Below are 14,213 nucleotides of genomic sequence, written 5' to 3' on the forward strand. Positions count from 1 at the left end.
TGTGCATACCCCCCTTTTTCAGAGTTCTTCTAAAGTTGTGGGCTGGAGGTTTAGACCACAAAAATTTTGCAAAGACAGACACATTTTTATACGACCGCAAAAAAATTTTGTGGTTGTATATTGGTATGACGTTGGCGTCGTCGTCGTCCGAATACATATTGGTTTTCGCACTCTAACTTTAGTTTAAGTGAATGGATCTTTTTGAAATTTGACCATAAGGTTAAATACCACAAAAGGAAGGTTGGGATTGATTTTGGGGGTTATGGTACCAACAGTTAAGGAATAAGGGGCCAAAAAGGGGCCAAAAATGAGCATTTTCTAGTTTCCAGACAATAACTGTGGAACGGTGTATGGATCTCTCTGAAATTATACTACAAGTTTCCATACCACAAAGGGATGGTTAGGATTTGCTTTGGGGGGTTATGGCTCAAACCGTTTAGGAATTAGGGGCAAAAAAGGGGGAAAAACAAGGTTGTCCTGGTTAATGGACAAATACTTTAGTACAAAACATAATTTAAAGCAGTGTAAGGGAGATAAATCAAATATATCATTGAAATTATCTCCCTTACACTGCTTTTAAATTATGTATAAAGTAATGGTTAATGAACAATAAAGATAATCTAAAACAGTGTAAGGGAGGTAATCCAAATACAACGTTTTGGTTACTTCCCTTACACTGCTTTTAAATTATGTTTAAAGAAATGCATATTTATAAAGGAAGACCAGTAAAAATATCTGCAAATGTTTTCATCTTTTTTTTTTACAAAAAAATCCATATGAAAGATTTGACACTATATTTTTATTAATTCTATTATAAAATAGATTAAGTTAGCACTATGGTAAATTTAAATGGGTAATTATGGTTGCCAACTCCATTGGAAATTTGAATTGAGATTATGACCATATCTTGAGGGAAAGAATTTTTTTGGGGGAAAAAGGGGGGGGGGAATAAAAAGAAATTGTGGGGGGCCAATTTTTTCTCATTTCAGATTTCAGAAATTAAAAAGAATTATTCTTCAAATATTATTTTTTTTTCAAATTTCAAATATTGAAAAATTTCAAGAAGTAATCTTTAATTGCACAGTATGGCGCATTAGATTTGTAAAATCTTTGATCACATTTATTTATTTGTTATGCCGAATCTAACAGTGTATTTAGATTTTTAATTTTGGGTCCAGTTTTCAAATTGGTCTACATTAATGTCCAAAGGGTCCAAAATTAAACTTTGTTTGATTTTAGCAAAAATTGAATATATGAGGTTCTTTGATATGCTGAATCTAAACATGTATTTAGATTTTTGATTTTTGGCCCAGTTTTCAAGTTGGTCCAAATTGGGGTCCAAAATTAAACTTTGTTTGATTTCAACAAAAATTGAATATATGGGGTTCTTTGATATGCTGAATCTAACCATGTATTTAGATTTTTTATTTGTGGACCCCGTTATCTAATTGGTTCATATTGAGGTCAAAAGGGTCCAAAATTAAACTTTGTTTGATTTCATCTAAAATTGAATTATTGGGGTTCTTTGATATTCCAAATCTAACCGTGTATTTAGGTTTTTAATTTTGGGTCCTGTTTTTTAAATTGATCTACATTGAGGTCCAAAGGGTCCAAAATTAAACTTAGTTTGATTTTAACAAAAATTGAATTCTTGGGGTTCTTTGATATGCTGAATCTAAACATGTGTTTAGATTTTTGATTATGGGCCCAGTTTTCAAGTTGGTCCAAGATAGGGTCCATTATTTAAACTTTGTTTGATTTCAACAAAAATTGAATATATGGGGTTCTTTGATATGCTGAATCTAAACATGTATTTAGATTTTTGATTATGGGCCCAGTTTTCAAGTTGGTCCAAATTGGGGTCCAAAATTAAACTTTGTTTGATTTCAACAAAAATTGAATATATGAGGTTCTTTGATATGCTGAATCTAACCATGTATTTAGATTTTTTATTTGTAGGCCCCGCTATCAAATTGGTTCATATTGAGGTCAAAAGGGTCCAAAATGAAACTTTGTTTGATTTCATCGAAAATTGAATTATTGGGGTTCTTTGATATGCCAAATCTAACCATGTTTTTATACGACCGCAAAAAAATTTTGAGGTCGTATATTGGTATGACGTTGGCGTCGTCGTCGTCCGGCGTCGTCGTCCGAATACACAATGGTTTTCGCACTCTAACTTTAGTTTAAGTGAATGGATCTCTATGAAATTTTACCATAAGGTTCAATACCACAATAGGAAGGTGGGGATTGATTTTGGGGGTTATGGTACCAACAGTTAAGGAATTAGGGGCCAAAAAGGGGCCGAAAAATAAGCATTTTTGTAACTTCCAGACATAACTTGTATGTTATTGTATGGATCTCTTTGACATTGTACTACAAGATTCCATATCACAAAGGGTCGATGCTGGGATAGATTTTGGGGTTAATTTCCTCAAAATTTTAGGAATAAGGGGCCAAAAGGGGGCAAAAAACTAGCATTTTTCTAGTTTCATGACAATAACTTGTGTGTAAGTGTATGGATCTTTCTGAAATTTTACTACAAGGTTCCATTTCACAAAGGGAAAGCTGGAATTGAGTTTTTTGGTAATTGCCCAAAACGTTTAGTAATAAGGGGCCTAAAAAGGGGTGAAAAATAAGCATTTTCTAGTTTCTAGACAATGTATGGATCTCTCTAAAATTGTATTACAAGGTACCATACCACAAAGGCAAGGCTGTTATTGAGCTTGGTTTGGGGGGGGGGGGGGGAAGGGGGGTGATGAATCATAGGGGGGGGTCAAAAAAGGGGTAATTATTTTTTTTCTTTTTTTTTTGTTTAAAATTTACATTTTAAGTTAGTTTTTTTTATCACGAAGAGAATTTGGGGGGAAAGGGGGGGGGGGTGATGAATCATAAGGGGGGAGGGGGGGTCCAAAAAGGGGTAATTATTTTTTTTCTTTTAAGGAATAAGGGGAAAAAAGGTTAAAAAACTAGGGTTTCCATTTTAATAGACAAATAATTGATTAAAGAACATTATTTAAAAGCAGTGTAAGGTTGGTAATTCAAACTCATTTAAATATCTCACCTACACTATGTTTGAATTATGTAAATTGGAAATTTGCCAATTATTTTAGTATAATAAACTTCATTGGAAATTTGCCAATATAAAATTTTGCTGATGAAGGTTTTTTGTTTACCTTTAGTCTGACTATGATGTCATTTTCTATTTTAATAGCCTTATGATGTAGTTAAATTTTTTTAATACTTTTATGATGTATTTTAATGCGCTTTTATGGTTGCAAATTTATTGTTTTAGTATAATAAACTCCATTGGAAATTTACCAATAGTTTGTTTATTTTTAGCTATGACTATGATGTCATTTTCTATTTAATTTTAAGGTTACAAATTAATTTCAGTTTTAAATATTATTGTAAAATGTTTGCCCAAAACATTTATTAATAAGTGGCCAAAAAAGGGGGCAAAAATAAGCATTTTTTTAGTTTCCAGACATTAACTTGTGTTCAAGTGTATGGATTTCTCTGAAATTGTACTTAAAGGTACCATACTACAAAGGGAAGTGGGTCAAAAAATTTGGGGGGGGGGATTTTTTTTCCTTTTTTTTTTCTTTAAAATTTTCCATTTTAAGTTGGTTAATTCTGATCACAAAGAGAAAGTTGGAATTGAGTTTGGGGGATAATTGCTCAAATGTTTAGGAATAAGGGGCTAAAAATAAGCATTTTTTTTAGTTCCAACAATTAATTGTGTTTAAGTAATTGGATCTCTGTGAAATTGTACTGCAAGGTACCATACCACAAACTGAAGGCTGGGATTGAGTTTGGGGGGGCGTGATGTGTGAAAATTTTCCACTTAAAGTTGGTTAATTATTTCTGATTTAGATATAAAAGCAAATAATAATGATGTGGTTTGATTTTATCAAAAACTTAAATTGAAGTTATGTATATTGTAAATTTAGGTTACATTGGAATTTAAGAATTGGCTTTGGGGTAGGGTTATGGCTCAAACCTTTAAATAATAAGGGAAAAAAAGGTGAAAAAACAAGGGTTTCCAGGTTAATAGACAATTAAGTACAAAACATTATTTAAAAGCAGTGTAAGGTTGGTAATTCAAACTCATTTAAATATCTCACTTACACTGCTTTTAAATTATGTAAATTGGAAATTTGCCAATAACTTTATTGTTAATAAATGCATTGGAAATTTGCCAACAATTTTAGTATAATAAACTTCATTGGAAATTTGCCAATATAAAATTTTGCTGATGAAGGTTTTTTGTTTACCTTTAGCCTTGACTATGAAGTCATTTTCTATTTTTATAGCCTTATGGCAGATTCCATATAAGAAATTGAAATGTCTGTCAAAATGAATAAATAAATGAAAATAATAATTACTGTTATTTTAAAGATAATCTGTGAATGTTTTGAGGAATAATGATGTTAGAAGAAATTATAAAAATAAGTTTTGGATATGATTGTTTCCGTTTAAAGTAGAAATGATTAAAACAAGTTGAAAAAATGCAAAAATTTTGACAGAATTAACTCCCATTTTTTTACACAATGTTTATGTGTTGCAATGCTTTATGTTGACAGTTGTATACTGGTATTTACTAGTGTAGTCTGGTTATTCAAACATCCCTGTTCCCAAATTTGTTACTTTTTTTAGTCAAAAACATCTGTGATATATATATTTTTTCACTTTCAAATATCTTGCTTTATAGCTCAATGTCTGTCAATAAATCTTATGTCAGGAACATCGCTGTAAAAACTTTCAAAATCATTGTAGGTTCCAATATATGCCAGTTAAAACTGTAAGTCATGCTGTGCATAAGAAAAAACACATGTTGATTCTTTCATTTAACTTTATTCAAGCAATAGTTTTAACTTATATGTTTCCTACATAAGATCTGTCAAACTTGTTTTCTTATGTCTGAAACATTTGAATGTGCTAACAGTTAAAGTTCTTTGACCTGTAGTGAAATCTTGTTAGATGTTAGGCTGCAGTATTTTCCAGGAGTTTTAAAAATTACTTTCAACTAGGATTTGATTTCCAATGTCAGTAAAAAAAAACAAATATATATTGTCTGTCAAAATATCTTATGTATGAAAAATCTTATGTCAGAATCAAGTCTGTCAAAATCTTATGTCAGAAACTCAATTTGTCTGTCAAATCTTATGTCAGAAATAATAAAGTCTGTCAAATCTTATGTCAGAAAGAATAAAGTCTGTCAAATCTTATGTCAGAAATAATAAAGTCTGTCAAATCTTATGTCAGAAAAAATAAAGTCTGTCAAATCTTATGTCAGAAAAAAATAAAGTCTGTCAAATCTTATGTCAGAAACAATAAAGTCTGTCAAATCTTATGTCAGAAACATAATATTTAAGGCTTCGTTTATTTAAAAAGGATGATGCTCATAATTTTTTTTGTGGTCAAATTGTCTTTATCTTTATTAGTAAAGCATGTATTCAAAAACAGAAGTTCATTGCTTATGATTTTTGCCTAACGTGCTTATGGGAGTTGTTTCACTTTCTTATATGGAATCTGCCTTATGATGTAGTTGAATTATTTAATACTTTTATGATGTGTTTAAATGGGGTTTTATGGTTGCAAATTTATTGTTTTAGTTTAATAAACTCCATTTAAAATTTGGTAATAAAAAAAAATTTTGTTTATTTTTAGCTATGATTATGATGTCATTTTTGTCGAGCCTTCGACTTTAGTCGAAAAAGCGAGACATAGCGATCCTACATTCCGTCGGCGGCGGCGGCGTCCACAAATATTCACTCTGTGGTTAAAGTTTTTGAAATTTTAATAACTTTCTTAAACTATCCTTGATTTCTACCAAACTTGGACAGAAGCTTGTTTATGATCATAAGATAGTATCCAGAAGTAAATTTTGTAAAAATAAAATTCCATTTTTTCCGTATTTTACTTATAAATGGACTTAGTTTTTCTGCCGGGAAATATTACATTCACTCTGTGGTTAAAGTTTTTAAAATTTTAATAACTTTCTTAAACTATCCTGGGTTTGTACCAAACTTGGACAGAAGCTTGTTTATGATCATAAGATAGTATTCAGAAGTAAATTTTGTAAAAAAAAAAATCCATTTTTTCCTTATTTTACTTTTAAATGGACTTAGATTTTCTGCCAGGAAACAACACATTCACTCTGTGGTTAAAGTTTTTAAAATTTTAATAACGTTCTTATACTATTTTGGATTTGTACCAAACTTGGACAGAAGCTTGTTTATGATCAAAAGCTAGTATCTAGAAGTAAATTTTGTAAAAAAAATAAATCCATTTTTTCCATTTTTTACTTTTAAATGGACTTAGATTTTCTGCCAGGAAACAACACATTCACTCTGTGGTTAAAGTTTTTAAAATTTTAATAACTTTCTTATACTATTTTGGATTTGTACCAAACTTGGACAGAAGCTTGTTTATGATCAAATGCTAGTATCTAGAAGGAAATTTTGTTTTCTTCCAGTTAACATTACATTCAGTCTGCAGTTAAAGTTTTTAAACATTTATTAGATTCATAAACTATCCTGGATTTTTACCAAACTTGGACAGAAGCTTCTTACAATCAAAAAATAGTATCAAGAGGAATATTTTTATTGATTTACTTCCTCATTTTTGTTGAGCCTGCGATTAACAGAAATAATAGGCGAGACACTGGGTTCCGCGGAACCCTTACGAATTTTCTATTTTACTTTTATGGTTGCAAAGAAATTTTTATTTTTAGATATTACTGTTAAATGATGCTGATTAAGGTTTTTGCTATGTTTAGCCATGACTATGATGTCATTTTCTATTTTAATATCTGTCATGATGTATTTAAATGGGCTTTTATGGTTACAAAGGAATTTTATTTTTAGATATTACTGTAAAATGTTGCTGATTAAGGATTTTGTTTATTTTTAGCCATGACTATGATGTCATTTTCTATTTTAATACCTTTATTATGTAATTTCCATTTTTAGATATTACTGTTAAATGATGCTGATTAAGGGTTTTTTGCTATGTTTAGGCATGACTATGATGTCATTTTCTATTTTAATATCTTTATGATGTATTTAAATGGGCTTTTATGGTTACAAAGGAATTTTATTTTTAGATATTACTTTAAATGTTGCTGATTAAGGATTTTTGTTTATTTTTAGCTGTGACTATGATGTCACTTTCTATTTTAATACCTTATGATGTATTTAAATGGGCTTTTATGGTTAGAAACCAATTTTATTTTTATACGACCGCAAAAAAAATTTTGTGGTTGTATATTGGTATGACGTTGGCGTCGTCGTTGTCGTCGTCCGAAGACACATAAGTTTTTGCACTCTAACTTTAGTTTAAGTGAATGGATCTCAATGAAATTTTACCATAAGGTTCAATACCACAAAAGGAAAGTGGGGATTGATTTTGGGGGTTATGGTACCAACAGTTAAGGAATTAGGGGCCAAAAATAAGCATTTTTGTAACTTCCAGACATAACTTGTGTGTAAGTGTATGGATCTCTCTGACATTGTAACACAAGGTTCCATATCACAAAGGGAATGCTGGGATTGATTTTGGGGGTAATTGCCTCCAAATTTTAGGAATTAGGGGCCAAAAAGGGGCAAAGTACAAGCATTTTTCTAGTTTCATGACAATAACTTGTGTGTTAGTGTATGGATCTCTCTGACATTGTATCACAAGGTTCCATATAACAAAGTGAATGCTGGGATTGATTTTGGGGGTAATTGCCTCCAAATTTTAGGAATTAGGGGCCAAAAAGGGGCAAAAAACAAGCATTTTTCTAGTTTCACGACAATAACTTGTGTGTAAGTGTATGGATCTTTATGAAATTGTACTACAAGGTTTCATATCACAAAGGGAAAGCTAGAATTGAGTTTGGGGGTAATTGCCCAAAAAGTTTAGGAATAAGGGGCCAAAAAGGGGCCAAAAATAAGCATTTTTCTAGTTTCCAGACAATAACTTGTGTTCAAGTGCATGGATCTCTCTGAAATTGTACTGCAAGGTACCATACCACAAAGGGAAAGCTGGGATTGATTTTGGGGGTAATTCCCTCAAAATTTTAGTAATTAGGGGCCATAAAAGGGCAAAAAAACAAGCATTTTTCTACTTTCAGGACAATAACTTATGTGTAAGTGTATGGATCTTTATGAAATTGTACTGCAAGGTACCATATCACAAAGGGAAAGCTGGGTTTGAGTTTGGGGGTAATTGCCCAAAAAGTTTAGGAATTTGGGGCCAAAAAGGGGCCAAAAAACAAGCATTTTTCTTGTTTCAGGACAATAACTTGTGTGTAAGTGTATGGATCTTTATGAAATTGTACTGCAAGGTACCATATCACAAAGGGAAAGCTGGGTTTGAGTTTGGGGGTAATTGCCCAAAAAAGTTTTAGGAATTTGGGGCCAAAAAGGGGCCAAAAAACAAGCATTTTACTAGTTTCCATACAATAACTTGTGTTCAAGTGTATGGATCTCTCTGAAATTGTACTGCAAGGTAACATACCACAAAGGAAAAGCTGGGATTGAGTTTGGGGGTGATGAATCATAAGGGGGTTCAAAAAATTTGGGGGGGGGATTTTTTCCTTTTTTTTCTTTAAAATTTTCCATTTTAAATTGGTCATTTCTGATTTATATATAAAAGCAAATAACAATGATATGGTTTGAATAGGTAAATTAAAAAATTTTAAGTTCTTAGACCACTTTCATTCTGTGTCAGAAACCTATGCTGTGTCAAATATTTAATTACAATCCAAATTCAGTGCTGTATCAAGCTTGAATGTTGTGTCCATACTTGCCCCAACTGTTCAGGGTTCGACCTCTGCGGTCGTATCAAGCTGCGCCCCAGCGGAGCATTTTATTAGATTTTTAATTTGGGTCCCGTTTTTTAAATTGGTCTTCATTGAGGTCCAAAGGGTCCAAAATTAAACTTAGTTTGATTTTAACAAAAATTGAATTCTTGGGGTTCTTTGATATGCTGAATCTAAACATGTGTTTAGATTTTTGATTATGGGCCCAGTTTTCAAGTTGGTCCAAGTTGGGGTCCAAAATTAAACTTTTTTGATTTCAACAAAAATTGAATATATGGGGTTCTTTGATATGCTGAATCTAACCATGCATTTAGAATTTTTATTTGTGGGCCCCCCTATCAAATTTGTTCATATTGAGGTCAAAAGGGTCCAAAATTAAACTTTGTTTGATTTCATCAAAAATTGAATTATTGGGGTTCTTTGATATTCCAAATCTAAACGTGTATTTAGATTTTTAATTTTAAGTCCCGTTTTTTAAATTGGTCTACATTAAGGTCCAAAGGGTCCAAAATTAAACTTAGTTTGATTTTAGCAAAAATTGAATTTTTGGGGTTCTTTGATATGCTGAATCTAAACATGTGTTTAGATTTTTGATTATGGGCCCAGTTTTCAAGTTTGTCCAAGTTGGGGTCCAAAATTAAACTTTGTTTGATTTTAACAAAAATTGAATATATGGGGTTCTTTGATATGCTGAATCTAACCATGTATTTTGATTTTGGACATTGGACCATAATAGATAAATTAAAAAAATTCAAGTTCACATTCTTTCTGTGTCAGAAACCTATGCTGTGTCAAATATTTAATAACAATCCAAATTCAGAGCTGTATCAAGCTTGAATGTTGTGTCCATACTTGCCCCAACTGTTCAGGGTTCGACCTCTGCGGTCGTATCAAGCTGCGCCCTAGCGAAGCATTTTATTGTTATTTTACAATCGAAATAATAGTGAGGACCACCAGGGGAAAAAAGATTTCTAGAACTGCTTTTTATGACCCTATTGATGTAAACACAAATTCCAATTATCATTTTTGTAAGAAAATTTGCTCTATATTGTATTATTAGCTTTTTTAAACTTTTAAGAATGTACAATGAAATATTTTTTTAAGAAATTATATTTAACCAAATTAATTGTAAAAAATAATCACACATGTTCATATCAGGAGAAAACAAAACAAACTGAAGTTTAATTTTATAATATAACAAACAATAACAGAATTAACAAATATACTTCAGAAAATTCTGTGTCATTGCACACATGGTTTGTTCAAATCCAACCATAAATGCCTTTAAAATAATTTTTATATGTGATGCTTTAATTGTATGATAATTTCTTTAAAAAAATGTTTCATTTATCATTCTTTAAGTTTAAACTTAATTACAATATAGATCAATATATAATGTCAAACAAGTTTTTTTAAGAATTGCCTGTCAGTGGTTTAAGAAAATTCTCTGTAGAGCCAAACTGTATGTAGATATAAGAAGATGTGGTATGAGTGCCAATGAGACAACTCTCCATCCAAGTCACAATTTGTAAAAGCATGTTTAATTTTTTGTTAAAAAAAAAAGTTTTTCCTGCCACGACCCTTTAATATTTTCTTGTGTTAGTGGAAACCAACATTCAATTTTCAATGGCCTTACACTGCTGTCCTTAATTAAGAGTTCCCTAATCAACTCCAGTAATATATTAAAATCAGGAGATGCTTTCCAAATTAGTGAGGGGATCTGGAGGTTACTTAGGGCAGTTCCATCATATGAGGGTTTAGAGATTACAGTACCGATATTTGCAGTAAAATATTAAACTCTGTGATAGTTAAATATCATTATACGACCGCAAAAATTAAAAAAATTTTGGTCGTATATTGGTATCACGTTGTCGTCGTCGTCAGCGTCGTCTTAAGACAGATGGTTTCCGGATAACTTTAGTATAAGTAAATGGAAATCAATAAAATTTTAACACGAGGTTTATAACCACAAAAGGAAGGTTGGGATTGATTTTGGGGGTTATGGTTCCAAAGGTTTAGGAATTGGGGGCCGAAAAAGGGGCCCAAATGAGCATTTTTGCAGTTTCCAGACAATAACTTGTGTTTAAGTGTATGAATCTCTCTGAAATTATACCATAAGTTTCCATACAACAAAGGGATGGTTATGGGGGGTTATGGCTCAAACCATTTAGCAATTAGGGGCCAAAAAAGGGGAAACAAGGGGTTTTATGGTTAAAGGACAATTTAGACAATTTAAAAGCAGTGTAAGGGAGGTAATCCAATCCATTTAAAGAATACTGTTGTATATATGTTTGATTACCTCCCTTACAATGCTTGTAAATTATGTATTAAGAAATGATGATTGTCTTGAGATGATTAGCTGTAAATTTATTTTTAGAAGTTACTATTAATTAACATTAATTTTAACCATTGGGGGGGGGGAATTTGTGGGGCTACAATTTTTCTCATTTCAGATTTCAGAAATTAAAAAGAAAATTTCAAATATTTTTTTGGGGGGGGGGGGGGGGGTTAATATTCAACAGCATAGTGTATTGCACAAAAGCAAAAAATTGAATATAAATTCAAATCATATAACCAATTTGAATTCTTTGACTACAGTTATTCTGTATCAGAAACCTATTATGTGTCAAAAATTTAATTACAATCCAAATTCAGACCTGCATCAAGCGTGAATATTGTGTCCATTTTGGCCCCAACTTTTCAAGGTTGGACATCTGCGGTCGTATCCAGCTGCGCTCAGCAAAGCAATTTATTTTATTATGGTATCAAACAGACCCCCAATATACTTGACATGTTTCCCATGATTACTAAAAAGAGAAAAATTGAGACCTGGTAATTTGAAGGTAGGGAGGAAAATGTAACATAAAAACTTTTTAGTTTTCTATTTGATATATCATATAGTTATACAAGAACAACAGTATTTCAATGTAGATACATATATGTATATATTTACAGTTATTTTAAAAGACGTTGTATCAAAATGTGTAGAGGGAGCTTCAGTCAGTAGTATTTGTGAATTTGGAGACACCAGACTAACTGAAGAAACGGGGAAAGTTTTCAGAAAAGATAAAGAGAAGAAAAAAGGTATAGTGTTTCTACATTTTATTTTAAAAATCATTGAACTACCCCCACCTATATATTGTTGATTGCTCCAAATTACCAACCACCAACAGATATATTTAGATTCATGAAAAGTCTGCTAATATTAGCTATATCATGCTATAGAATTATATGCATAGTGAAAAAAACAAGTATATGTACATTGAGCGTACTTGACAAATGACAACGCTATCCTCCTGTTCTGTGTATGTTAAGTATTGTAAACCTGTTATTGGCATTGATGAGTACTGTGCACCTGTTTTTATATGCCCGTTAACGGGAAGTATAATGGTATACCATTGTCCGTCCGTCTGTCGTCCAAATGTTGTACAATAACTCAAAAACGCTTTAACCAATTTGCATGAAACTTTGGTGAATCGTTTATATCTATTGACGTGAGCTCCCTTTCGTTTTTTATAAATTTTAGATTTTACGTTTCGGAGTTGGGTGTTATTCATTAAAAAAGGGGGATTTTCCATTTTTCAGACAATAACTCAAAAATGCTTTAAGCAGTTTTCATGAAACTTTGGTGAATTGTTTATATCTGTTGACGTGAGCTGCTTTTCAATTTTATAAATTTTTGATTTTACGTTTCAGAGTTATGGGGTTTAATTCATTAAAAAAAGGGGGGATTTTCCAGTTTTCAGACAATAACTCAAAAATGCTTTAAGCTGCTTTCATGAAACTTTGATGAATTATTTATATCTATTGAAATGAGCTGCCTTTCGATTTATATAAATTTTAGATTTTACGTTTCCGAGTTATGGGGTTTTTTTCATTAAAAAGGGGAGATTTTCCTGTTTTTGGATAATAACTCAAAAGGGCTTGAGCAGTTTTCATGAAACTGGTGACTGCTTTATTTCTATTGACGTGAGCTCCCTTTAGTTCTTTTATAAATTTCTGATATGACATTTAGGAGTTATGGAATGTTATTCTTTGAAAAAACGACGGGCGTATCATGCGCTCATGGCGCAGCTGTTTATTTGTATGGTTTTATACGACCGCAAAAAAATTTTTGTGGTCGTATATTGGTATGACGTTGGCGTCGTCGTCGTCGTCCGAAGACACATTAGTTTTCGCACTCTAACTTTAGTTTAAGTGAATGGATCTCAATGAAATTTTACCATAAGGTTCAATACCACAAAAGGAAGGTGGGGATTGATTTTGGGGTTATGGTACCAACAGTTAAGGAATAAGGGGCCAAAAATAAGCATTTTTGTAACTTCCAGACATAACTTGTGTGTAAGTGTATGGATCTCTCTGACATTGTACCACAAGGTTCCATATCACAAAGGGAATGCTGGGATTGATTTTGGGGGTAATTGCCTCCAAATTTTAGGAATTGGGGGCCAAAAAGGGGCAAAAAACAAGCATTTTTCTAGTTTCATGACAATAACTTGTGTGTAAGTCTATGGATCTCCGACAGTGTATCACAAGGTTCCATATCACAAAGGGAATGCTGGGATTGATTTTGGGGGTAATTGCCTCCAAATTTTAGGAATTAGGGGCCAAAAAGGGGCAAAAAACAAGCATTTTTCTAGTTTCATGACAATAACTTGTGTGTAAGTGTATGGATTTTTATGAAATTGTACTACAAGGTTCCATATCACAAAGGGAAAGCTGGAATTGAGTTTGGGGGTAATTGCCCAAAAGTTTAGGAAAAAGGGGCCAAAAATAAGCATTTTTCTAGTTTCCAGACAATAACTTGTGTTCAAGTGTATGGATCTCTCTGAAATTGTACTGCAAGGTACCATACTACAAAGGGAAGGCTGGGTTTGATTATGGGGGTAATTTCCTCAAAATTTTAGTAATTAGGGGCCATAAAAGGGCAAAAAAACAAGCATTTTTCTAGTTTCAGGACAATAACTTGTGTATAAGTGTACGGATCTTTATGAAATTGTACTGCAAGGTTCCATATCACATATCCATATGGGAAAGCTGGTTTTGAGTTTTGGGGTAATTGCCCTTAATGTTTAGGAATATGGGGTAAAAAAAAGGGCCACAAAATAAGCATTTTTCTAGTTTCCAGACAATAACTTGTGTTCAAGTGTATGGATCTCTCTGAAATTGTACTGCAAGGTACCATACCCCAAAGGGAAGGCTGGGATTAAGTTTGGGGGTGATGAATCATAAGGGGGTTCAAAAAATTTGGGGAGGGGGATTTTTTTTTCCTTAAAATTTTCCATTTTAAATTGGTTATTTCTGATTTATATATAAAAGCAAATGATAATAATGTGGTTTGAATAGGTAAATTAAAAATTTTTAAGTTCTTAGACCACTTTCATTCTGTGTCAGAAACCTA

The 14,213-nt window shown here is 32.0% G+C and overlaps 1 protein-coding gene across 1 annotated transcript in view; it reads left to right on the forward strand.

Annotated features, from left to right (window-relative positions):
- Positions 1 to 14,213, forward strand: part of LOC127728209 (proliferation-associated protein 2G4-like) — a 77,558-nt gene that overhangs the window by 1,584 nt on the left and 61,761 nt on the right. The window contains exon 2 of the mRNA XM_052235440.1: positions 11,768 to 11,896. Within this exon, the coding sequence (XP_052091400.1) occupies positions 11,768 to 11,896 (129 nt within the window). The remainder of the gene's footprint in view (positions 1 to 11,767; positions 11,897 to 14,213) is intronic.

The sequence above is a fragment of the Mytilus californianus genome, unplaced genomic scaffold, assembly GCF_021869535.1.
Source record: "Mytilus californianus isolate M0D057914Y unplaced genomic scaffold, xbMytCali1.0.p SCAF_2, whole genome shotgun sequence".
In the NCBI taxonomy this organism is placed as follows: domain Eukaryota; kingdom Metazoa; phylum Mollusca; class Bivalvia; order Mytilida; family Mytilidae; genus Mytilus; species Mytilus californianus.